The 26,007-nt window shown below is 42.6% G+C and overlaps 4 protein-coding genes across 15 annotated transcripts in view; 3 read left to right on the top strand and 1 right to left on the bottom strand.

Moving 5' to 3' along the window:
* Positions 1-435: 435 nt before the first annotated feature.
* On the bottom strand, positions 436-9,214 carry LOC129173058 (cathepsin K-like). Of its 7 annotated transcripts, none has more exons than XM_054763526.1 (13): positions 8,872-9,214; positions 8,313-8,422; positions 5,792-5,911; positions 5,622-5,722; positions 5,090-5,471; positions 4,581-4,735; positions 3,677-3,804; positions 3,302-3,424; positions 3,086-3,238; positions 2,804-3,028; positions 1,456-1,621; positions 1,290-1,392; positions 436-1,225 (listed from the first exon to the last, which is right to left on the bottom strand). In XM_054763526.1, the coding sequence occupies exons 5-13, from the start codon at positions 5,308-5,310 to the stop codon at positions 1,126-1,128; spliced, it is 1,374 nt and encodes a 457-aa protein (XP_054619501.1). In that variant the 5' UTR covers positions 5,311-5,471; positions 5,622-5,722; positions 5,792-5,911; positions 8,313-8,422; positions 8,872-9,214; the 3' UTR covers positions 436-1,125. The 7 variants fall into 7 exon arrangements, with proteins under 7 accessions (XP_054619501.1, XP_054619503.1, XP_054619500.1 ...); XM_054763528.1 differs by lacking the exon at positions 8,872-9,214 and having other exon boundaries at positions 5,090-5,317; positions 5,401-5,471; positions 8,313-8,615; XM_054763525.1 differs by lacking the exon at positions 8,872-9,214 and having other exon boundaries at positions 8,313-8,615.
* LOC129173057 (leucine-rich repeat and immunoglobulin-like domain-containing nogo receptor-interacting protein 1) lies at positions 667-12,975 on the top strand. Of its 2 annotated transcripts, none has more exons than XM_054763524.1 (5): positions 667-3,826; positions 4,592-9,056; positions 9,138-9,174; positions 9,725-9,803; positions 10,719-12,975. In XM_054763524.1, exon 5 carries the CDS (start codon positions 10,725-10,727, stop codon positions 12,549-12,551), a length of 1,827 nt encoding a protein of 608 aa, XP_054619499.1. In that variant the 5' UTR covers positions 667-3,826; positions 4,592-9,056; positions 9,138-9,174; positions 9,725-9,803; positions 10,719-10,724; the 3' UTR covers positions 12,552-12,975. The 2 variants fall into 2 exon arrangements, with proteins under 2 accessions (XP_054619499.1, XP_054619498.1); XM_054763523.1 differs by having other exon boundaries at positions 10,716-12,975.
* Positions 12,976-13,137: 162 nt separating this feature from the next.
* On the top strand, positions 13,138-18,378 carry vps72a (vacuolar protein sorting 72 homolog a). The gene is made up of 6 exons (XM_054763533.1): positions 13,138-13,493; positions 14,119-14,271; positions 15,603-15,729; positions 16,114-16,290; positions 17,497-17,641; positions 17,786-18,378. The coding sequence occupies exons 1-6, from the start codon at positions 13,377-13,379 to the stop codon at positions 18,171-18,173; spliced, it is 1,107 nt and encodes a 368-aa protein (XP_054619508.1). The 5' UTR covers positions 13,138-13,376; the 3' UTR covers positions 18,174-18,378.
* A 2,693-nt stretch (positions 18,379-21,071) lies between these two features.
* The window catches only part of LOC129173077 (ras/Rap GTPase-activating protein SynGAP-like), a 35,184-nt gene continuing 30,248 nt past the window's right edge, over positions 21,072-26,007 (top strand). For 2 of the 5 annotated variants that reach the window (XM_054763580.1, XM_054763578.1), the window contains exons 1-2: positions 21,072-21,789; positions 24,903-25,006. In XM_054763580.1, coding sequence (XP_054619555.1) covers positions 24,907-25,006 — 100 coding nt within the window. In that variant the 5' untranslated portion in view covers positions 21,072-21,789; positions 24,903-24,906. Of the gene's footprint in view, positions 21,790-24,902; positions 25,007-26,007 lie in introns of those variants that run through there. The other 3 variants (XM_054763579.1, XM_054763581.1, XM_054763582.1) reach the window with 3 other exon arrangements.

The raw sequence follows: 26,007 nt of genomic DNA, 5'->3' as shown, positions 1-26,007 counted from the left end.
AAAAGCCAGTTTTTTCAGTGTCCGATGACGACGACAACATTGATTCGTTGCTTGCAGTGGTTGTTCTTGGTTAAAAAGTGGGTTTAACATTGGTGAAATGTTGAGTATGTGTTCTGAAAGTGGTGACTGTGCTCCTTTATTTTGTATTTCTTTTTTCTAAAAAACAGATGTATACACCCAAGTTACTCAAGAGTAATGTAACAGCAATGGTGAGAAATGGGCCCTCGCCCATCTTTGATTGGGGCAATAACCGCTAAACCTGAAAGTCATCCAAAGAGTGCCCTTGATAACTATTTGTTACTATGTGTAGAATGAAATATAAACAGTATATTGTATATGTAAAGCTATCAAATGGATCCCTATCGTTTGTTGGAGTCAAAATGAACAGTTTTTCCGATCAAAGGATGGACTTTTTGTCTTAAAATGGACACAAGGACAAATCCATGCCAGAAAATCCCAAATCTGGACAAAGAACTGCGAGAATCCATCATAGTTGGACTATTTTTGTTTTCCCCAATCTTTATTTGAACAAAAACTACTTTAAATGTGAGTGCAATTGAAAAAAAAAGAATCAACATAAACTACTGTATGTAAAAAAAAAAAAAATAAAAAAAAATTGATGTTTGTATGTGCAAGTATGGAATTTGTGGAAAATTCAGGAAAACTATTTGGCAGATGAGAAAAAAAATATGTACAAAACCTCTTTGGTGTGTTGTCTTTGTGTATAAAATGTAGGTTCATTGACTGAATGTTGGGACTATGGGGTGGACTGGACATCCAGAAAAACTAAACTTAAAAACACAAACCCAACCATCTAGCATCTTACTAGTGGCGTTCACATACACAGGCAGCCTCAGAAGCAACCAGTTATTGGCTGTACATTCAGTGATAACAGCTAAACTTTGCCAAATATAAGTATTGTGCATGCATGTGTTACATGGGGCATGGCTTGTAATGTCAAGGCAGGAAGGATGTTTTAATGCCTACAGCAAATTCAAGTTGCATCCCCCATGGAGTACCCAACCAAGGCAGACAACACCTTTAATACAAATACTTTATTCTTTTAAAAAAAAAAATAACTGCCATTAGTAGCCATCGTGGCTGTGTACACGTGCCTTCATGTTGTCACATGACAGGAAAACAAGCATAGAGCGCAATGCCACACTGGTTGCGTCGGTTCCGAGCCATCTTGATGTAGCCCTCGTCGCCATAACGGACGCCCCAGCTGCAATTAAAAGCTTATTTAAAAGCACATCATTCAACCACCTTGCAAACATTTTAAATGAGACCTGTTCTTGACCAGCCAGTAGTCACTTCCTTTTTCTGTGCCGTAGCCCACAGCTAGCACGCCATGGTTGACTTTGTGCGTGCACGTGTTGTCCTGGTACACACCTGGACAGCCAAAAAAACACCCTCACAAATTAGTCAGTTTAACATGCAAACCATTCACCTCACCGTGACGGTAAAAATGGAATTTGGGTCGTGAAGCGTCCACGGCGATGGAAATTGGCCCAACCATTGCCAGCGCCATCTTTAGTGCCTTTTCATTCCCCTTTGGGATGTACACGTAACCTGAACAGTTGGCAGCACGATCCTGCACGTTGTACTTGCACTCGCCACGCTGAAAGACAAAAATCAAAGTAACGTTTAAAATCATTTGTCTATTAATGACAATGTAGGTTAAAACCAAACCTTTGTTTAAAAAAAAAAAAAGAAAAAAAATCTGTATATTTCATTTTGATTCCAAAATTCTCACTTTTCTGTGCATTTTAAAAGAGGCAGCTAAGAATGCACGTAGTGAGACAACTATTCTGCCTATAATGCCTGAAAAAAAAGTGCCAACAGCGCTCATTTATATCATGTGACCTGCATATTAACCAAGCTACAGCGACATTAACGTTATGAAGAACTACATTAATGGTGTAGTGACACCATCTAGCTACTAGCTTCACCACACACACACTCACAAGGCCTCAGGCCACTGGCGAAAGTAACGCTGCATATTGGAAAAGTAAACGCTAGGTGGACATGCAGCGAAAATGGCTCAACAAATCCATGCTTTGTGCTCAAGATGCAGCTCGACAAAAGCCAACATCCGCAATCAGACTTCAAGTCTGGTTTTCGGCTTTGTGCCAAGTGCGCGTTCACACGAAAGGGGGCATTTGATGTCATGATTCTACTTCCGCTGAAAAGTGAAGCAATACCAACTAGTTTTTAAATTTACAAGAAATGAGTACGTAATTATGGAGTGTTAAGAGTTCCCAAAAGATGACTGCTAAAAGCAACATCATCGCCGCCAATACAGCGAAGGAGGACTGCCGGCATGCAGTTAACGTAGATTGTAACAATGATACCCTACTCGTCTTTTCATTTATCAACACAACATTGCACAATGTTAACACATTGGAGCAACAACTTGTGTTTTCGATGTTAGTTTCATGAAACAGTATTTTAATCTGCTGTATCTCGTGACCAATAGTGTTCTGGAGTGTTTTAATGCACCCAGGGAGGACGTTTCGCTAATGCTTAAAATGACCAAAACACGGTATTCCATGTTATCACGAGTGCGTCCATTACCACATGCTCACAGCATGGATAGAAAACTTGGTGTTAATAGCGACCTTTCTAAATGGCGTAGGTGTGCCATTACTTGCATTCTTAGCTGCCTTTTTTAAAGCCGTTTTTATATCTTTAGAACGCACAGAAAAGAACGTGGGCTCATGTCTCAATTATTGTGGATTATGGGCAAAATTCTAAAAAAAAAAAAGAAAAAAAAAGTGCCGTTTTCCTTGAAAGAGCTCACCTTTCCCATGTAGGGATAGGTATTGTCCGAGTCGATGCCCTTGTTCTGGTTGACATATTTAAAAGCGTTTGCCATGAAGCCGCCATGGCAACCATGGTTGCCGTACTCGAGGGAACAATCCACCAGGTTCTGTGGACTCAAGGACGTCAGGACCCCCGTTGTCTTCTTCAGTTGACCTTCCAGAGCTCCCACGGCACTGAAGGCCCAGCAGGACCCACAAGGACCCTGCAGAGGAGTTTTGGTTTTTATGCAATATTACCAAGAAGACTTGATGGCGTTCACCTGCATCTTGACCTCAGTCACCAGGCCTCTTTCCCTCCAGTCCAGCGAGTGCGGCAGCCGACTGCTTTTGTCCCAGTTGAAGTTAAAATGATACCTTTCCAGGTCTGAGGGAATGATGGTGCCAGTGAGGGTGCCGCTGATCTCCTCTCTGGTCTGCAACATGGCAAGATCATATCAGGGCAGATTACAGAGTTCATGCTTTGCTCGTCTTCTCACCAGGTCTCCCAGGTGGTTCATGGCCAACTCAAAGGTGTGCAAGCCCAGGGAGGTTTCCAGGTTGTGGACGTTTATCATCTGTAGGTTCTCTTCCCAGATCTGCCTGCGACCAGACTCCTCCACCTAAAAAGACACATGATGCAAAAGTGACTTTTAAAGAAGTATAAAGCCTGTTCATGAGCACCAGTTGTGTTGAGTCCATTTGTCTAAAGACACACAAAACAGCGTCTTAGTAGTAAATCCCAGTGTCAAGGACAGATATTGGACAATACAACTGTTGCACCTCTGAGACTTACAGTATTTAAAACAGATGGGGAAAAAATGACATGGGACCTTTAAGCCAATAAGAACAAAAAAACGCATATAACTTTGTACCTGATGAGAGTAAACCTTGTTATGCATCTTCTTCCAGAGCTCCCAGTGATCATCCAGAGCCGGACTGATGTCGGCCTCTGCTAATCCCCACAAGATGGCGAACAGCAGGCTCCGAAACATTTCTAGATCTGCAAAAACAAAGCTGTAAAGGTAAGAGAAATGCTGTCCTGACACTTGCACAGGGATACCACAGCATGAAACACATCCCACCTGAGAAAGAGAACAGCAAACACACACTACATACACACGTAAGCCCCCTTTTATCTAATTGGTTGCACACCTGCAGCCCATCAGAGGCTGATGACATCATCACTACTTGCTCTTCTTCATTGGTTTTTAGGTGAAAGACCTCCATTGCTGACCCGCCACAGCATACAAAGACAAAACGTTTGCACAGTCTGGTTATTATTGTGTTGTTTCTAACATTTATTTGTAACTTTATTTGAACCAATCTAGCTACACAAGAAGGTCAAAATATTAGACACGGCTCTCCGCATGATGCAGCCCCTTGCACAACCCTAAAAATCCAACTACATATGGAAGAAAATGGCATTAAAGTATTTATTAATATCTATGAAATTAAAATCCTGTTAGTGTTAAATAATGGCATCTTACAAAGTAAAACATTTTAAGCAGTTTGAGGAACAATGTCTATGAAATTATACGATCACAAATGATGTCAAACACTATGCTACTGGGGGCATAATTGCATTGTAATGATATGTGATATTTTGTTCAGAATTCTAGTCCATTCTGTTGGCACCGTAGCTTAGTGACAGCATGGCCCCGTCTAACCAGACTCTAAAAAAATAACTATTCTGAAGTGGTAAATGGATCAAATGTTTTTTTGTATTATATTGCTGACTTTCACAGTAAACATTGCCAAGCTGTCCGTCATTCTCACCTCCCTTGTAGATTTGGAAGGACGGCAGCACAACATTCACGGCCACAGCCACGCGTCTCACGGCGGCCTGCGGCTCTGCCTCGTCCCTCCGCGGAAGCACGCAGAAGCTGGAGCAGTGGCCAGCCTTTCCCCCCACCATGGCGATACCGCCCATCCTGCAAGTAGAGATATCATTTCCGTATTGGTATCCATGCATCTTTTATGAATACATAACTTAGCTTATGAAATATGCACATTATTCATGCAATCACGCTGCATCTGTGAGGTGATTTCACTCCCGACACCTGCTGAGATCAAACAAAATGATGGTAAACATGTTTTTCTAGCTTGGTGTTTGTGTACGGCAGGGTGTTACTGAGCATACAGTGGACTATTCATTAGGTACACCTGCACTATGCTTCAGTTGTGAGAGGCAGCCCCACCACTGCAAATGATAAACATTTTGCTGAACATACAGAGTGTATAGGTGTACCTAATAAAGTGGCTGCTGTGTGCACGGTCATAATGACCTGGTGCTCGTATGGTGTAGGAGCGTTCCAAGTCGACGCCTTGGTTGTGTGCGACATATTGGTAAGCCTGGGTGATGTAACCTCCTCTGCAGCCACGGTTGCCGTCTTGGCTGCTGCAGTCCACCAAGTTCTGTGGGCTGAGCAGCACCAGGGCCCTGGTCTTCTTCTTCATGTGGCCCTCCAGGGCCCCCAAAGCGCTGAGGGCCCAGCATGAGCCTCATGAAAGAACTTGAAAGAAGATGGTGTCATTCATTGGAGGAACGTTCTCCAGTTAAACAAAAATGGCCTATTTGGTTCTGCACAGGACTGACCAAGCCCTTGGTCCTCCCGTCCACACTGTGAGGCAACATCAGGTGTTTCAACTGTTGACCTCCTCTACTGTCTGAAGAAGAGAGAAAAACAGTATGGTAGCGTAGTAACCACCTTTCACCACTGGAGGTCAGTCTGCTTTAGTTCAAAATAGCACTGACAAGACTAGACAAGCTTCCATCCGCATTGAAACTCATGTGCAGTATTCTTAGAATGGACTTACCATGTCTGCCCGGTGGTTCAGTCCCAGCCTGAAGCTCTGTTTCCCTGCCAAAACCTCCCAGTTGTGTCTAAGCTTCCACGTTCTTCTCCAATACGGCTCTCCTGAAGGAAAATACAACAACAACAAAAAGAACACTCAGCAAGCTATACAGCTTTAATCCACTGTCTTACCTGGTTCTGATAAACCTGGTCATGCTGGAGGTCCATGTTAGCCACATGTGGTCCAAAGATGAAGAAGAGCAGCTCAGGACCAGTAAGCCAGAAAACAGCACGGTGCAAAGAATGTGCATCCTGCAAAAAAAAGTTGAATTGCTATCATGTTAAAATATCATGGTCATGTCTAATTGTTCATTTTTGTTATGAGCTTCTGAATTGGCCTCAATTTTTTTTTATTAGATCCAATTAGGAGCTGCTTGGCTTCAATAATAATGATCAAAAATTCATTAAATATTTCTTTTATCATGCTAAGCCAGTGTTTCCCTTACGGCCCGCCACAAATAGATTTGGCACTGCCTGTTCACCCTCGCCCATAAACACATCATAACGGGACTGTCTGTGAATGTAGCATGGCGTTCCAACTCCGTACAGTACATGGCATCATAACACTGCTTCTAAACACACCTCAAGAAGACGTAGCAGGAGGGATCAGTGTTGCCAATTAAGCGGCTACAATTAGCGAGTATTTGGACCCCTCCAGATTGTCTTTTTCCACAAAAGCAGCTAGCAACATTTTCTAGTCTTATTGGACACTTGTGGAGACTAACATGAGAGCATGTATCTCTCTTCTCAACGAGCAGCGGGGGTGCTGCTGTGAAGTAAAAACACAAAAGAAGGTGACAGAAGAAAGTCAATTTGTGTTTCTAAACATATTGTTTTCTTTTCAGGTTTTTTGCTCATCTTATGTCTCTCTCAATGGCCAATTATGCAAATTAGAGAATGACATCACCCCCACGACCCACTGCCACAGGTAGATTGCAGTCTTGTGGGAAACACTAAGCTATACATCATATTTTAATGCATCCAGTTAAAAGCCTTTCATCTTTATGTATTTTTTATTCTTTAAATGCAGTGTTCCCTAGCTCGATCGCAGTTCACCGTTCAGGGACTTTCTGTTTCGCTGATTTTTTTATTGCAATTTTAGTGCTTTTTAATTTTTTTTACAGCGTATGAATGCTGTCACAGGTGGAGCCTTTAAGAAGAATTGCATTGTGGGAAGTTGAGTGTTGTAGTTCTGTGCTTTAGTGTCTCGCTATTCTCACTCTTCTGTCTGCACCGTCCATTGTCTTCTGCGTCGTGACTGATTGACAATGGTCTGCAGCCAATCTCCTTCCTGCATCTCCTGTTGTGGTCATGGCTACCAAACTAGCTAACCGTGTGAGCTGCTTGCTAACCGCCAATACTGTAAACAACAGAAGAAACAGGAGAAGCTAACCGTGTGAGGAAAATTTTAACAAGGATACAAAAACGCCACAGCCGAACGGCGCCAAAATGGGGCCCTGTCAGAGGAGCGAAATACATGTGAGTCACTTATTAATTTCTTGTGTCCAAGCTAGTATGTTGATCATTGAAATTTAAACGAAATTTGAAATTTGAGAGTGTTTAAACAAGACAGAAATGTGAGAAAATGTTATTGCCTGTCTGAGAAAAGTGTATAATGAGTATGGTGAGGGGTTTTACAGCCTTCAAACATTTATAATAATTGTAAAGAAATATAGTTGGCTACTTTGCGGATTTCACTCATTGCGGGCTATTTTGGGAACCTGTCCCCCGCGATAAACGAGGGAACACTGTACACACACAAAAAGACAAAATTTGAAGATACATCTCCGTGCGTTCGTGGGTTTTCTGCAGGTACTCCGGTTTCTTCTCACATCCCAAAAACACGCATGCCAGGTTAATCGGTGACTCTAAATTGTCCATAGGAATGAATGTGAGTGTGAATGGTTGTTTGTCTATATGTGCCCTGCCATTGGCTGGCCAGCAGCCCAGGGTGTACCCCACCTCTCGCCCGAAGTCAGCTGGGATAGGCTCCAGCATGCCCCACGACCCTAATGAGGATTCAGCGGCTCAGAAATAAATAAATGAATGTTTTTAGTTGGACAACATTGATACTTATGTTAATTTTTGATAATGACGTTAATTTTGTGCTTGTACGTTGAATACAGCAAACTGCTGTTTGTAGTTCTTTGCCTTTGCCATGCGAAGCAAATGACTAAAACTACAACTACAAACAAGATTTCTGCTTGAGGAAAGTGTTGTCCTTTGTTGTTGACTAAACAAATATAAAAACTAAGAAAAAGAAACAAAATCTACATGATGGGAGTCCAATCGTTAGTAGTTGTGGTGTACTGGTAAATAAAGCAAGCCCCTTATTTTTTCTGTTTTTCAATGCTTGATGGGCCGTCACGTGAATCCAAAATAGAATCTGAAGGTGGAAGCGACACAAAGAAAGACACGAAGAAGCCGGTTAGGGCTTATGCTGTGAAATTGATCATATCATAACTTCCAGGGTGTCGCAGTCCTCTAGTAGTCCTGTTTTATGGTGGCGTCATGCTAAGTGAGCTAAATATACTCATGTATGATCACAGCTTCCAGGAACTATCCCAGCTGTCACCACAACAACCAAAAAATGAGACAATGCACTGACAATACTGACGACCGTTGTTACGCAACGTGCCGGGCTTCCACTCACCACCCCCACCTCTCTACGAATCCGGGCTTGGACTGATAGCGGCTGGTGAGATCGGGTCCCCCGGAGGTAGCAGATGGCTGAGTTCCTGACTCAGCGCCGTGTGTCTTCTTCTGTGGTGACGGCACATGCACAGCAACCATTCAGAACCGCAATAAAAAAGCATCCAAGCATGTTTAAAGAAAACGATTTGATTATAAATGAACTATCTGAGGTAATAAGAAGGTGTTTTCGTCACAGTTTCTTTGCTTTGGAGCAGGATTACCCAAAAATAGTTAATAGATTTTGACAACACTTGAGGGGGTGAGGTGTGGTGCCAAGCTAGAATACATTAAAAGATTGGTGCAGATCTGGACAGAGGTGCAGATGCAGGACATTCTGTCACAATTTTGTTGACATCGCAAGCCATTTTTTGGATGTCTTATGCAAATGGCGGTCCTCAACTGTCACCTGTTGCCCTTCAGCGTCATAAAGCTGAAAGCACTTCCTGCTTTTCCAAAAAAGCCAATGCGGAGATTCTCTTCCATCTGCCGCCGCTCCTGACTCCCAGCATTTGGCTGACCTGCGCCTGCCTCCTTGCGTCCAGCCTTGGACCGAGGCCACCAGGCAGCACATATAATCCCCCAGCATGCGCCCTGCTCCCTGCACCAGGTTCCCACCGCCGTCAGTGTTGTTGTTGCCATGAGGACGCCAGTGCAATATGAAACAACCTGGCGGGTCACGAGCTTCATTTTTAAGCTGCCGAAGGTACTTTTGAGTCTTTTTTGTGTGGCTTTACTTTATTGATAGAAAAACTCATCTTCTAAATGTAATTTTTTTTTTATCCAGGAAATGGAGCAATGATAATGAGAGAGCATGACAACTGGTGAGTCACAAAGTCTTATTTTTCTACGCTTTCAAATGATTGTTCCACTGCACCTCTTTACCTCCAGCAAAATCATAGTCACATTCTATGCAACACAAGACAAAATTGGCTGATATTTTGCTGAATATGTTAGTGCAAAAAAACAAACATCATCATCTTTAGGTTATTAACACGGCCATCTCATGTTGCATCTTGCAGCATGTGAGAAAAGTAGCCAAATAACGGCGATGACGTCACACCGACAGGTGCCACTTGTTCCTCTCACTTTTTGGTAAAAAAAAAAAATCTGGAGTGTTGTAATTTTCAGTGCTTTACCTGAGATTCTACCTCAGACTCCATGCAAATAAATAGTGTTTATTATGAATTATTTAGAGGATAGAAGCTATTTTAATTCTCCCCTTGGTGATTGAACATACTGTAAACTGTAAACTGTGATGTGTTTTTGTCGCCCCCTACTGGTCGAGTAGTGGAACTTTAAAACAAGTTAGTGACCTGATTTTTTTTTGTAGGAAATTATAAAAACTGCCGTAATTTGCTTTCTCTGTTTCAGTTTTTTCTGTGTTTGTTGGACAAAACTCCTCCTTAAACTGCTGTTTGGTTATGAAAGTCTACTTCCTGTTATCTAAGAGGTGAGAATTGGCTTTTTAAAAAAATATTAATTTGTGACTTTTAAAAAGTACAATTTTCAGTGGAGTTTCTAATATTTGGGTTACATTATTTATTAAATTCACAAGTGGAAAATATTGATATATGTTTATTATAATACTATAATAATATTTAGCAAATAATATATTGAACATTTGGACATGTTAATTAAACGGTGTTGTTTTTTGGATCATTTTACACTGTGTAGAACTGCACTGCGCTAAGAGCTGTCTCAATTTCTTTTACCTTATTAATTACACCAGTGGGAAATATTAGTATATTTATAATAATACTACAATAATATTTACCAAATACTATATTTTACAGTAATTTAATGTGGGAATACTTTTTAAACGTATTATTTTTAGAATATATTGGTGTAAAACCTCACTGCATTAATTACACAAGTGCAACACTTTCTAAACACATTTAACTACTATAATAGTATGTAATAATTATTATATTTTTAAAGTAATTACGTAAAAAAATATTTTGACATGTGCTTATTAATTTAAATGATTTACAATATTTTTACATTGGTGTAAAACTGCCCAGCATTAATTACACAAATGGAAAAACTAAGATCATATTTATTTTAATACAATAATAATATGTAATATTATTCTATCTTAATGTCATTTCATGTTTAAATTAATTAAATTCGTTTATGAATTAAAATGTAGTATTTTTAGAATATTTTTACACTTGCGTAGAATTGCACTGCATTAATTACAGAAGTGAAAAAACTATTAAGATATTTATTTTAATACTGTAATATGTCTTCATTAAATGGGTTTACTAATTTATATGTTTTATTATGATTGGAATATTTTGACACTGGTGTAGGAGGCATCATGCTGAGAGCTGTTTGTTATATTTACGCATTTTTTCCGCAGCAGTCTCCCATGCAGGCAGCCCGCCATCACAGACTGCGCTTGGGGGCTTTCTGCATGTTGGCAGCTGGCATGGTGTTAACTTCAGAAGCTCCGCCTCCACCGTCGCCATCGTGTCCTCACTTGTGCGGCTGCGACGTGACCACATGGCGGGTCAACTGCTCTTACGGCCGCCTCAGCGCTGTTCCTGAACATCTGCCTCCTGATGCCACTCAGCTGAACCTGAGCCACAACGCCATCAGGACTCTGGCACCTCAGCACTTTGGAGCTCTGGCGCGACTTTTAGGCTTGGATTTGAGCGACAACCTGCTTGCGTACATCGAGGTGGACGCGTTCCTCGGGTTGAAGAGCCTCATCAATCTGCACCTTGCTCGTAATCTCCTGAAGGTTCTTCCCGTTGGAGCTTTTTCCGGCTTGTCAGAGCTGCAACTGCTGGACGTGAGCAGCAATGAGCTCTTGGGCTTCCTTGATTACACCTTTAAAGACGTAGCGAGGCTGCGTGTGATGAAAGCGCTGCAAAACGACCTGGTCTTCATCTCTCGCCAGGCCTTTGCCGGCCTAAGCGGCCTGCGCCAGCTCCACCTGGACGCCTGCAACGTGACTTCAGTGCCCACAGAGGCGCTGGCACATGTTGGCGGACTGACTAGTTTGTATTTGTACCGTCTTGGCTCCAGCTCGCTGCCAAGCTATGCTTTCATCGGCTTGGTGCGTCTCAAGCAGCTCGTCATCTCTGATTGGCTCAGACTGGAGGCACTGTCAGCAAACAGCCTCGTTGGCCTCAATCTGACATCGCTCACTATTAGAAGATGCAACCTCAGCACCATCCCTTACGTCCCTTTGCATCATCTAGTCTATCTTGTCCACCTTGACCTGTCGTATAACCCCATCACTCACATCCACGCCAACCAGCTTGGTGACCTGCTCAGGCTCCAAGAGCTCCATCTCGTTGGAGGACATCTTCTGCATGTTGAACTCATGGCCTTTGCTGGTTTGACAAATCTGAACCTCCTCAATGTGTCAGGAAACCTTCTGAGCACGCTCCAGGAGGGCGTCTTTCATTCCGTCGACGCCCTCCAGCATTTAGGCCTAGACGCCAACCCCCTTTCCTGCGACTGCCGCCTGCTGTGGCTGGTCCACCGACACTCCTCTCTCAGCTTTGGTGGACGTTCTCCAGTGTGTACTACTCTCCAGTCGCAGGGTTGGTGGAATTTTCTGGAGCACTCCGAAGCGGAAGTCCTGCTCACATGCCGGCCACCTCGTATACAAAGACGCCAACCTCAGCAGGTGAGGGTGGATCAGGGGCACACGGTCGTCTTCTACTGCCATGCGGAAGGTGACCCTGCGCCATCTGTCACTTGGTTGAGCCCACAGCGTAGAGCTTTGAGCGACGTGGGCAGGATACGAGCCCTTGCCAACGGCTCGCTGGAGGTTCGCTATGCTCAGCCTCAGGACAGCGGTACTTATCGCTGCATGGCGTCCAATGTGGCGGGAAATGACACGTCGCCTATCAGCCTCCAAGTCCAAGGTTTCTCCTCATCCTCAAACCCTTTTCATCTTAAAAGCTGGCTGGTCTTCCCGTCCACCTCTCCGGGACGTGCAAGCGGCCCGCAGGAGATCCCGATCGACGTCAAGACGCTGCTGATAGCAGCGGCCATCGGCGTCCTTTCGTTTTTCAGCTCGGTGAGCGTGTGTTTCGTCTTCATCTTCTTGTGGAGTAAGGGTAAAGGGCAGCTAAAGCACACCGCCACCATTGCGTACGTGCCACGTAGCGTGACGAGCAGTAATGGTGGCACGGGCAACTACATGGAAACCAGCAGGTTTACCATGAAACTGATGTGAACATAATAAAAGTGATTTTAAACAGTTGCTAACTAAAAACAAAACATCAATATTGGGTTATAATGGCTTATTGCAGAATGAAATGAAAACAATTTATTCAGCCCATTCCGGTAAATACTATTTTTTTCTCCTTAGCAGGCAAATTGCAACAAGTCAGGTTATATCAAGTCTATGTATGTTGAGAAAAAAATGTGTATTTAACCTTATATTAAGGTTACTCTGCTACTTTAATTTCATTCTACATAATTTTATTGCATTTTTCTGTGTTTTCATTAAATAAAGTACATCCAATTTTAACATTTGCCGTGTGGTTTTGTATTGTGCTTAAATTTCCAAAATAAGCCACTCTCCATTCACAGATCAGCTCTGAGCAGCCGAATCTCAATCCTTGCTTCTCATTATACTAGCAATATTATCATTATTAATAACTATTTGGACGTTAGACGCTTAGTGTGGATTACATACTGTACATTCGTAGGTGGCTGTGTGAATTGCAATTTGACGCGCTGTGTTGAAAACCGCTTTATTTTGAAGGCAAGTTTCCATCGGAAGTTGACGTGCTAACCCGGAAGAAAACAGGTAGTCCAACTGCGGCTAGCTAGTGTTAGGCGACAGCCACAAGTCAGCGCCGTCATTTAATTCATAGATTAGGTCACAAAAAACAGCACAATTGCATAATTTCGCTGTGACTAACTAGTGGGTACGGCGAAATACTTATAATTACAGACAGGCTTTGCAATAAACACATTTTCCGCGACGTATAGCAATCAGGATACCTTTACCTAAATAGCCTGTTGTTAGCATCGCCAAGCTATTATAAACACAATGAGTTTAGCAGTTCACCGAGAGCCCAGGAAGACAGCAGGGAATCGCATGTCAAAGTTGCTGGATGCCGAAGAGGAGGACGAGTTCTACAAGACGACTTACGGAGGCTTCAACGATGTAAGTTTCTTATTAAAGGCTAAACTACAAAGGCAATAATAAAAGTGTACTGTCAGACAGTATCAAAACTGAGCATGATTATCTTTTCAAGGGCAGTTTTTGATGGCACTTTTTGTGTCGAAGCTAATTAAACGATGCAGGTGTTTTCTAATAGTGTACTTCCATAATAGTCCCTAACACACAAACCCTCAAAGCAAATGTATGAGAGAAGTGCTGCAAGAAACAGAAGTTAGCCAGGCTACCAGTGGAGCCAGACTTGAGGGATGTCTGTCTTTAAAGGCATGAGCCTCTTGCTCAGAAAAAAAGTTGTCTTAGAGTATTTAGTACATAGCTAAGCGTAGGTCTGTCTCCTCTGGTAGCCTGACAAACGTCTCTTAGCATTTGTCTCATGCTGTTATTTGGGGGGTTTATGTGTGTTTTGGGCATTTGTAGCACTTTTATTGCATTTGGTCTCGCTCTTGTAGTGTTTTTGTGATTGAAGTAGTTTCCCGTTGCAGTTTTTTTTTTTTAAGAGTTTGTGTGTTTTTGGTTGTGGACGTGTGGACGTTTGGACGTTGCTGCACGTTTGCCCGTCGGCCACTGTATTTTGAGGCTAAGTCAGCGCACCTTTTTGTCTTCCCTCCAGGAATCGGGAGACGACGAGTACCACGGAGAACACTCAGACACGGAGGATGAGGTGGACAGCGATTTTGACATCGACGAGGGGGACGAGCCCGACAGCGACCAGGAGGAAGATGCGCCTCGGCGGAAAAGTCGAGTTGTTACTAAAGCGTATAAGGTAGAGACTCGAATCATTGTGTTTAGTCATCCCTCGTTTATCGCAGGTAATTGCTTCCAGACCCGACCGCGATAAGTGAATTTCCACAAAGTTGGAGTCAATATTACCAAATGGAATATGTTGTAGCGAGAGCATAGAAAACCTGTTTATGACTTTGTAAATACGGGTGTTAACATTATTACCTGTATATTACCATTACCATTATTACCCTGTAGAAACCCAATAATCACTCGTACAGTCCTATTATTCTTTGTTTACATCACATTGTGTAGACTACGGTATCACTGCAGGGACATCACAGATGGCTGCCGCTAGCATACCACGCTAACTAGTTAGCCTCTCCAATTTACCGATTCTGAAACTTAAAGTGTTTCAAACGGTGTGGGGAAGAAGGACATAGAAGCCAAAAACTTACCACTTCCCCACGAAATGAGAGGAGAACCTTTTTTTCCCCACTCCATCTTAGCCAAGGTCATTCAAGATTCAAGATTCAAGAGAGTTTTATTGTCATGTGAATGGTAAAACAGCAGTTATACTATGCAATGAAAATCTTATTCTGTTCATTCTCCCAAGAAAAGAAAGAAAACACAAGAAAGAATAAGAAACATAAATACCAATAAATTAAGCAACAACAACAGAAGAGACATTAATACAGATAAATAATACAAATAAATAAATAAAGTGCTATGAGTGTGTGCGTGTGTTGCGTGCGGCGTGTGCGAGTGCTTCGTTGAGAAGCCTGATGGCCTGTGGGTAAAAGCTGTTTGCCAGCCTTGTGGTCCTGGACTTCAAACTCCTGTAGCGTCTGCCTGACGGTAGGAGTGTGAATAATGAGTGTTGTGGATGTGTGCTGTCCTTGAAGAGGTTGTGTGTTCTGTGTAGGACTCTAGTTTTATAAATGTCTTGCAGTGAGGGGAGGGCTGCCCCAACAATGTTCTGTGAGGTCTTGATCACCCGCTGGAGTGCCTTCCTATCACGTGTTGTACAGTTACCGTACCAAACAGTGATGGAGGCGGTAAGGACACTTTCCATAGTGCATCTGTAGAAGCAACTCAGGATTGTGGTCATGTCATCTAACGTCATGTTTCATAACATAACTGATGCCCAGTGACGTCAATACTAAATATAACTTGTCTTTCAATGGTTTTGGACTAATAATAGACCATAGTCAACCAGGAAATAGCCATCATTTTATTCATAGTAAAAAAAAAAAAGCGATATAGTGAGCGATATTCGAAGTGCGATATTGTGAGGGATGACTATATTCCTGTTTTGACTCATCCTGTAGTCTTTGTTTTCATGGATGTATTTTGTGTGTGTTCCATACAAAGGAACCTGTCAAAGTTGCCAAGCCTAAGCCGAAGCCCAAAAGACCCTCAGAGGAGACAAAGAAGACGGAGAAAACCAAAGTGGAGCTCAAACGGAGGATTCCGCAAGAATTTCAAGACTTTGGCGAGAGTACGATTGCGACGAACCTACCACAGATCCGTTGTTCCCTTAAACACTTGTTAATGGCTGTGTTTCAGTTTGCACACTTCCATACTTACACTCCAATATGTACCGTATGTACGCTGTGTATTTGTCCCAAATCCATTACTGTCATTTGGCACTACCTGGAAATGCCGTATTTATCCACATGCTCTAATCTCCTTTTTGGATGTCACTTTCAACCACTGGAGTCAGTCCCTCCCCTTCCGCTACCTAGACAAGATGGCGCTGATTGGGGGTGGTCAATTCTGCATACTCACTATTTGGGGTGTGTCGTGTGCAGAAGTATGCTAACTGAAACACAGCCAGCGACTGAGTGGTCCAATCTCAAAGCCATTTTTGTGTCTCTTCCAGCCCGGAAGTCCGTGCGACAGTCCACCAGTGAACACACCCGCAAGACCAATCTGCGCCTGCAGGAGCGCCAGGATGCCCCTCGGCGCAGGAGGGGGGCCCACCGAGACCGACCTCTGACGCAAGAGGAGCTGCTGGCCGAGGCCAAGCTCACAGCTGAGCTCAACATTCGATCACTGGGTATCAGCATTGCTTTCACACACAAGGGAAGGGGTGTCTAGGGCCCTATGAAGTCCTTTTATTTTGTTCTCAAATTCCGTTTTTTCTGTTTTCATTTTTTAGAATTCTGTTTTTTGCCTTTTACACTTTGACATTTTAGTGTGAGTGTGTGTTGGTGAATAGAATGTCTATTAACTAAATGCAATACATGATTGGCCAACTTTGCCCAGTAGTTTAGAGAATGGATGTAGCCGGGCTAACTTTTCAAATGGGCTGGCATCCTCTGCACACATTGCTACAAAATCTTCAACAAACTGTAATGCCCGTGCTTGTGATTAAGGAAGACGTAGTCACCCGTTCAATTCCAATTGCGTTATTAATGTAATATATTTTTATGATACCCTTAATATGTTTACGCAATTAGACAAGATGTGGCGTACCGTGCTCTTATTTTGAAGGCCAGAAGTGTGTTGTGTGTGTTAAATGTCTGTTGACGGTTAAGACAAGCTGGGTGCAAGAATAAACGTGCCTCGTCTTTTTTCAGTCAGACCTTGCACGACGTCATCAGGCATCGGAAAACGCTCGCTTACATTAAAGCGGAAAACACAACACGGTGAAAACACACTCTTCCAGCCTGAGACACGCGCACACACACGGCCGCACTAGCGTGCTCTGCTAAACGAAGCTAACCCAGCTAGCTTCCATTCACACTCCCTAAGAGGAGTTTTTATGCCAACTTTCTACGGTGTTTCTGGTGGCCATTCCGACATGTTCAGTGTGGGAGGGGGTGGGTTAGTGTTGATGGTGAGATTCCGCCACGATGGAGCTGTCCGCCAGGAAATACTTCCCCACACGAACGTTCCTTCTCCTCGCAATGACAGCATTTCATTCACATTATGTCAAATTCTGCGAGACTCTGCGTTTAGCAGTAAATTCCGTTTTTATTGGCCAATTCCGCGATTCTGATCACACAGAAGTCATCGGGCCCTAAGTGTCCAAAGTGCGGCCAGGCGGCCATTTTGAGCCCACAAAAATAAAATGTATTCATCATTAATGAGATATCTTATTAATTAAAAATTACACCCATTTTCTTTGCTAACACACAGCTAAGATGTGGATGTGATAGCTTAGCATATGTTGACATAGATTGGATGTTTTTGACATCCGTCATATATAAAACGAGTGAACGATCCAACAATAGATTTAAATGTGATTGTGTGTGTGTAGAAAACTACGAGCGCCTGGAAGCGGACAAGAAGAAACAGGTGCACAAGAAGCGTCGCTTCGAGGGTCCCACCATCCGTTACCATTCTGTCCTCATGCCGCTTGTCTCGCCATCGCTTCCCAAAGAAGAGAACGTGGACGTGGAAGGGTCTGTTTGCCATTTTTCAATATGATGCTGACCTTTGAACTGTTTGTGTAATCCACTCACTGGAAGCAATTTAGCCTCAAATGCTTTAATCCGTTTTCATATCAGAAGAAATATTGTCATTATTCCTGCTTGATGACTCCTCAGGTTGGACCAGGATGTCCCTCAGACCGCTTCCGCGAATCCGGCCACGCCTTCCCAGCAGCCCGCCGGCGGCCTCTGCTCGCGCACTTATGTGACCTTCAGCGACGACGAAGCCTTCGAGGCCGCCTTCCCGCACGGAGCCCCGGCGGCACCCCAGGTACCCGTGCAGGAAATCTGCCCCGTCACCCACAAGGCGGCGCTGTACCGCGACCCGGTCACCGACATCCCTTACGCCAACTCGCGAGCCTTCCGCATCATCCGGGAGGCGTACCGTAAGTACGTGGCCGCTCATGGGTTCCCAAACATGTCAGGGGGAATGGCGGGGCATGACTCGGCTTCGAGGGGAGCACGCCACAAGATGGCGGTCAAACAGAGCACCGTCTCTTCGTAGACGCCGGTAAACTAAAAAGGGATAAAAACTCCAGACTGGAATCTCCACCATCATTCCGTAGATTGATTTCTAGAACTGCTAATCCACATTGAGTGGATTAAGTAATGACTTTGGACTTTTTTTGCTTTGTTTTTTCATGTTTTGCCCTTTTGTACTGTGAAAATATGACCTGTTTATATGATTTCTAAAACTAATAAAATACAAAATCACTTACATGTAGCGTATGCTTGTATTTATTTTCATTTGTTTCATTAACCTTTTTGATGCTGCAGTTAAGTGCCAAATTTGTTTTCCCCTTTTGGACACGTTGGCCTTCTCATGTTAGATAACTTCACTTCATCACTCATTCAGTGGAACCAATTAACTGCTGTTAACGAGGGACGACTACCAGGTTTGTCCAAGCTTTTTCTACAGAAGAGTTAAAGGACGCAGGGGGAACTTCATACATTTTGTACATGAAAGATGCTAAGTCAGTAGGGAGAATAAAAATGAGCTATGTGGCAGAAAATGGTCCTCGGGGCCACATTTTGGACACCCCTGCCCTAATACATGCACTTTTTTATGCATTGTTCACGTAGTAATGAAGGAAAATGATGACAAAATGGCCAAACAAATGCTGAACCTGCACCCTTACCAAGAGTAATTAGGAATGATTTTACTAAATACGCACGTCTTCTATTTTTTCTTTAGTTCCGTTCGCTTGTCCACGCCGCAAACGAAGCAGGTGAAGAGACCGTCCTCTCAAGCTGGTCCTGTGGACGTCACATCAGAAAAATAACGATGGTATTAATAATGATGAAGAGAAAACAAAGATCATTCCTTCACCCAGCTCCGCTAATTGATTGGCTTTGTTGTGATAGTAGAACGCCAGTGCAATTATCATCATCATCATCATCATCATCATCATCCCACTGTGAGATGCACAAACATCACGCAGCACTAACACATTTCATTCTGGCTCAGTATGTAACTAACCATACAGTGCATGGTCTGCATTGCTATGGTGGTGCGTTCAATGACGGCCTCCTAAAAGATGTGCTGCATTGTCATCATTAATTCCATGAGATTTGACCCCCCCCCCCAGTCCAAAATAACGTTTCACATGCTGGCGCCGACTGTACACTTGGCAGAGGAGCGCTGGTTCTAGTGTGGTAGTTGCCATGGAGACGGAGTGTAGGTGGTGTACTGTGCTGTACTCCTTCCCTTATCCTCTCTCTTTAACTTGCAGTCCTTCTAACCCACGTCGGCCTCTTCTCCTGTCACCAAACGCACCGTGTTGCCTTTGTGGGACCGAAGCACATCAATAAATGTGGTGTCAATGCTCTTCTAAGTGCCAGACATCTGTCATGCACCTCGAGGTTACGGTGTGCACTCTTTGTGCAGTCTTCAGTTGGAGTAAGACGTCCCTAACAAAGACATTGCATGACTTGCTGTCTTTCCACTGAATCCCCCTGCTGACCATCCATGCTTCTTTTTTTTTGCAGGCAAGACTTTCTTTTATCAGTTTCCATGGCGATATGTGTGTGTGAAGGTTGAACATGAAGGAGTAGATCACATGTAAGAGAAAGGGGAAACAACAATGCAGATAGCGTGTGTGTGTGTGTGTGTGTGTGTTAAAAGTTGATGAAAGTAGTGGGCTATGCGTCTATAAATACATCCTTGCCCATCGTCCAAGTTCTTCTTCTTGTATTTTTTGCTTTTTTAAATTCTATTATCAGTTTCCATGGTGATGTGTGCGCGTGCACGAGTATAACAAGAGTGAACAGGGAGAACTAAAAAAAAAGATGTGTCACTCATGTCCTATATTTAGGACTGTCTGTGCTATAATGTCAAAAGTTCTTATCTTTAGTTTCTCTATAGTAAGCTTAAATGTACTCTTTTATGCAAAAGTAACCTTTTCATGACGTTCGTGGGAAGATTTTGAGAGATGAGGCACTCAAACGCTGGCTTTTGGTGACGTCGCGTAAGGAAAAACCTCCTTCCTTGTCTCTGACCTGCCCACCACTTGACAGCTTTGTAGACCCCGCTCCCCCAAAAATCAGGCTTCGCTACACATATTAAAAGAAAGTCATTATTTGTTTTTCTTCAGCAATGAGGGCCAACCCAGCATGATGCTGCTATGATAAAGCGTGATGTTAGCACTGTAGCTCACACAGCTGTGCTAATGTTGCGTTCGTTTGCTGCCTCAGCGAGCCCACGGTGTCACCTTCAGCCCCCCCACCACTTAACCTGACGGCAAAGAGGAAATAATTCACCAAGTTTTGTAAAGAACAAACTACTCTAAATATATAGAATTACAAACAAAGCAGAAATAAATCACATAAAAATATCAGCATGACATGTTCTCAGGAGAAAAAATGGAAAACATTGGGACTTTTATTTCCATAAAGTGACTTTTTTGGGGTCACAATTATGCTTCTTTCCCATAAAATGAAGACTTTATCTTGCGAAATGCAAAACTGAGATCAATGATTCTGATTTGTTGAGATGCACCTGTACTCGCCAGGCATGGTGGAATAGCCTCTGAAACGCCCTCTAAAGGTGGAAAATTGCCTGGTCGAATTTATCCTGCTTATACTGAGTCTGTCCCGGTTATGCAGAACAGCCCCATGCAAAAATGGTGCACAAATGCCGGCCTTTCCAGTTAGTGCAAAGCCGTTCTGTCTCATAAATATTCGCTAGTCATAAGTCCTTCCACACGCCGAATGTACTTATTGGAATCAGCGTGGGGGGTTAAACACACTCGGGGTGTAATTTCAGTCTTATCACGCCGTCCAATCTCCTTCCAATTAAGCGGCGCAGTGGGGTTCCTCCAGCGGGAAGAGAGCGCTCACGGAGGCGGCGCTTCTCTCCCCCCTCCGCTCCATCTATCTCTCTATCTCCGCCCTCCGGAGAGAGGCGCATCCGTTCAGCGAGCGCCTCTTCCTCCTGCCGCCACCGCCGTTGTGTTTAATCACAATTAGGTGTGACTGATGCTGCTGATGCTGCACGGGTGCCGGCTCGGCTCGGTACCGGACTTTATTACTGGACCTGCTTGTGGATTTGTTGTCGACTGACTGCTTTTTAAGAAAGGAGGCGGAACCGAGTGCAAGGAGGGAAAATGTGCAGGCAGCACACTGGCTTGCAATGTGGCTTCACAACGACTGGACTCCACCTGGATGTTTACTTTTGGATGTCTCTCTAAATGTGTGTGTGTGTGTGTGTGTGTTTCTATGGTGACCTGCTGATGCTCTCAATGTTGCATCCCTCCACCAACCATCTCATTTCTCTGTAGGGGAAAAAAAGTGAATGTGGATGCTGTTTCCAGGTGCCTTGAACACATCATGAGCAAAGACAGAGTTGAAGAAGAGTGATGGAAGTGATGATGATGCTAGCAACGATGTCGTCTTCTTAAAACACTCCACTGAGGCCTACAACAAACACACACACACACACACACACCTGCTATAGAGGAGAAGGTGAGGCCTCATGAGTGAGGGGTCACTCAAAAGGGACAACGACACCAGCCGGGACTTCTTGGAAGCCATCGACGTGGCAACGCAGTGAGACGGTCAGCCTGCAGACACTGATGTGACTGAGCTCTTTTCTTCACCAGGTAGCAACCCATCTTTACTGGGTGAGTACTGTACACACACACACACACCTGTCAAATCATTAGGCACGCCTGCTTTGCAAAGACGATGCAGCTCAGTTTTGATTGACTACTATGAATGATTATTATTTGTTATTATTCAATTTCTCACACACGGTACTGATCCAGTATGTCATAATTCTGAAGGTTCTAGAGCAGGCCTACTCAACGACAACATCAGACCCTCCCGTCAGTTCAAAACTTGGGAGCGCCTAAGATTTTTGCAGCAAAGTGGTAAAAAAGGGCAGAGCACTCCTGTCATGTCGGGGATTTTTGAGTAACATGTTTACGGCAGGTCGGGGGTGTCCAGATTTCTTCCTCTGAGGGCTGCGCACAGAAAAATCAAATCACTTTGATATTTTTATATATATTTTTTTATTTTGTAAATGTAATTTTATTTCTACGATGTGCCGCGGGCCGCAAATGGCCACCCTTTGGACACCCCTGCAGCCGGTGCTTCAAAACAGCAGAGCGCTCCTGTCATACAGAGGATCTTTGACATGTATTGCTTGTGTTTTCATTTCTGACTTTACATGACGTCACTTGGTGAGATTACCACCGGATGCGTAACATGCTACACCGGCATGACGTGAACGAGGGACACGCGTGCTTTATTTTTCTTTCAATTTCTGTCATAACATATTTTTTATGTGTTAAAACCTATAAAAGTAGCAACTGCTAACTTTCAGTTTTACTTTGCAAGTTCACACATATCCAAGCTAACGCTAGTTTGCTAACTTCTCTCTTCATGTATTTATTGCTTTTGCAATACAGGGTGTTTTTGAGTTCTGCTTGGTGAAGCAAACTAGATCTTGAGATCAAACACTTGTGAGGAATGAGGTCAATTTCTTACAGAGATTGTTGCGCAATTTCAAACGACGCCCCCTTGTGGCCGTTAGAAAAGAGGACCGTAAGATGTGTGCACTTTTTTAAAGCTATTTCTCACCATGCTGCATTAAGTTAACCGAGCCAAACACCAGTCAAAGTTTTTGCTTCGATACCCCAAAGTTCATTTTGCTTCAACGAACAAGGCATGTGAGGAAACAAGATGTTTTGCGCCATCGCCACGTCACCTTGCAGAAAGATGTCTTACATAAACCTCATAAATCTCACAACCTCATTCATCCATGGTGTCTTTTAAGCTGCCAAGTGCATGCCAAAACAACAGATGGCGCTGTAATCGCTACCCAGAAAGACACTTGAAGCCAATCAAACGCTGGAAAAGAGTCATTTCCGGAAAACGCACAGCTAAAAATTAAATATAATTACATTCGTTTGTACTATGCCAGTGGTTCTCAGAAATGCCCCCCCGACAGTTCGTCCCAGGGGGGCCCACCCCACTATTTGAGAAGCACTGTACTATGTAGACTAAACAAATTTTAAAGCTTTCTGATTTGCTACAATTCTTTTTTTTACATTCTGGTAAAATACATTTTTTAAATTGTAAAATGACAGCTTCTTTTTTTGTAAATTCTGACCTTTTTCTAAAAAAAATTTACCTTTTTTTTTGCAAAATTGTGACTTTTTTCCTTGTAAAATTGCAAATTATTAAACATAAATAATATTATAAAAATACTAAATTAAATTATAAAAATACTGTATGAGTGTTGGTATCAGGATTACTAATTATTATTATTGTTAAATCAATATCATCATTTTTATTATTATTTGAGACGCACGATATCTTTTTTTTCAAACCGATACTTATACTGATAACTTTCTGCTTCTCAAGACCGATACGGTACAGATAACTTTTTTATATCTACTTTTTAAATTTCGATTTACGTGTAGTTTGTGCACACTTGGAGGTAAGAAGAACTGGAACAAATTAGGATTTGACCAACCTTACCTGTTGATTAGTCCTAATGAAATATCATGACATTACTACCACCACATCCCTGCTATCAGGAGAACCAGAATACAGGGTGGGAGGAGCCACCTGACACGGCCCAGCAAGGTGCACTGTATTCGGGTACACACTCTGAGCAGCCACGGAGGTCTCTGGCAAACCTTTTGCACTTTTCTAAAAACAAACATACCAAAAAATGCCACTTTTGCTGTCAAAATGCTTAAATATCTGTCTTGTAAAATACAGCAGATACATTTTCAGTGACTAAAGACGAAGAAGAAGAATATACTTAAGAAGAAGAATATACTTAACAACAAGCCCATTCTACTCGGGCACAATAACTGGATGCTAAATTGTGCCACTCTTCATGCAACCAGCTTGAGTGCAGCATGGACGGAGGATGCACGTTCTCTGCCAAGAACACTAAAGCTCTGAGCCTCTCAGAATGTTCTAAAACCAAAGTCTTCTGTTGATGACCCATGAATTATTATGTCATTATTTTATTTAGAGCAGGGAAAACAAGATATTTGGACCCTCCTCTTCTTTTTAGACAAGCAAACTGCTAATTGAGTTGAGTTCCAACTTGAATGCACTCCAATCAGGAAATGAGATGTGGGATATAAAAGATCTATCAAAGAAATCCCATCAATTAATCATCGGAACAGCTTGGGGCTGAGCAGCAGCCATGCTGACATTTAGGGCAGGAAAGGGCAACCATGATGAGATGTGCTCTTTGGATTCGTCACATAGGATGATGGCATTCAGAAAATTCACACCAAAAAAATCACCTGAATGTCCAGAAAAAATTCAGGACGTAAGTGATCCTTCAACTTTTAGTGGAACCTACTCACCGATGTTTTATAGTGTAAAAGCCCCTTTTACAGTTGAAAATATAATATATAATCACATACAATATCATAATTCAATAACATATGATGGTTTCTAAACATTGGCGTCAGTAAAAATATAATAATAAAAGAAAAAAAACATTTTTAATAATATAACTTAAGAAATTGTACCTGTTTTTGAAAACACTTAGAATGTTGTTTTGTTCTTATTGATTTATTTGTTAACCATTTTTTCTTGAGATGATTATAACTTCTCAGTCAGCCAAGCTGGTGTGTGCATGGAAACGACTGAATGGAGTTGGCTTTTTCTTTGGGCTCACAATTTCCAAAACAGTAGCCATCAAATATTCATATAATAGTGTACCTGTATGACTTTGTGTGTGTGTGTGTGTGCCTCGTAGCTGCATGGACACATCGTCAAAGTCGTGGCTGCCACATCAGGGTCAGTTTGGGTTGGGTGGTCAAGTGGAGGTGTGCTGTGGTGGACCCGGCGTTTTGACCCCAAGTGAGTGTGTTCCAGCCCACACACACACACGCACGCACACACAGGTTTTGGTTTTCTATTTGCCTACAGTGTATACTGTATATTTTGGTGTGCGTTTGTGTGTGTGCAAGTTCTTGTCTACTGCTTTTGCTCAATCAATCTGGATTGTTGTATATACATATGTCGCTATGTTTGTGTTCAATTTTGGTGAGAATGTCCCACAAAGTCCCATTGATGCTATTTTTTATTCCAAATAGTTAAAAAAAATTATAAATAAAAATAAAAGCACAACTTTTAGACAAGTAGATGAGACAAAACCAGTGAGCTGGCATTGTTCAACTACAAGCTGGAACTATTAATGCTGACACCCCTCTTGAAAAGCCAGCATTTCGAGAAATGCTGCAAATGTTTGACAGACAGTACGAATTGGCTGTGAGAAAATACATGTCACAACGACATGTTAAAGGAAATATTGCATTAATATTACGTATTATTATTATTATGATCTATTATCATAACAGTTAGGACAAGCGGCACAGAAGATGGATGGATGGATGGATCATAAAAGTTGCTTCTTTGGTCTCAAAAATGTTGATAATAATACTTTTTAGAACAATAAACATTTCAAAATGCACCGTCATTGTTTTGTGACACGGTTGTTTTGTCCGGTCATATTTTTTCATTGTACTTTTCTTAAAATGAAAAAGTTAAACGCTCGTCTCATCTAGTTTTCTTGGATCCCATCTCACGTCTCGTCTCGTGACACCCCTAACTGGCACATCTCAATTCATTAGAATATCTTTGAAAAGTCCATTTACTTCAGTAGTTCAATCCAAAAAATGAAACCTATTTTCTGTAGAGTCAGTACAGAGTGAAATATTTCAAGAATGTATTCTCTTCATTTAACAAGTTTGATAGTTTAAGCTTAGCAGCTAATAAAAACACCAAATTCAGTAACTGTAAGGTAAATGAAAAAAAAAATTCAAAAAGTTGATTACTGTAAAAAAATCAGCAACGAACTG

Source organism: Dunckerocampus dactyliophorus, chromosome 20 (genome assembly GCF_027744805.1).
Source record: "Dunckerocampus dactyliophorus isolate RoL2022-P2 chromosome 20, RoL_Ddac_1.1, whole genome shotgun sequence".
NCBI classification, from domain to species: Eukaryota; Metazoa; Chordata; class Actinopteri; order Syngnathiformes; family Syngnathidae; genus Dunckerocampus; species Dunckerocampus dactyliophorus.
This window is presented reverse-complemented; position numbering and strand designations above follow the sequence as displayed.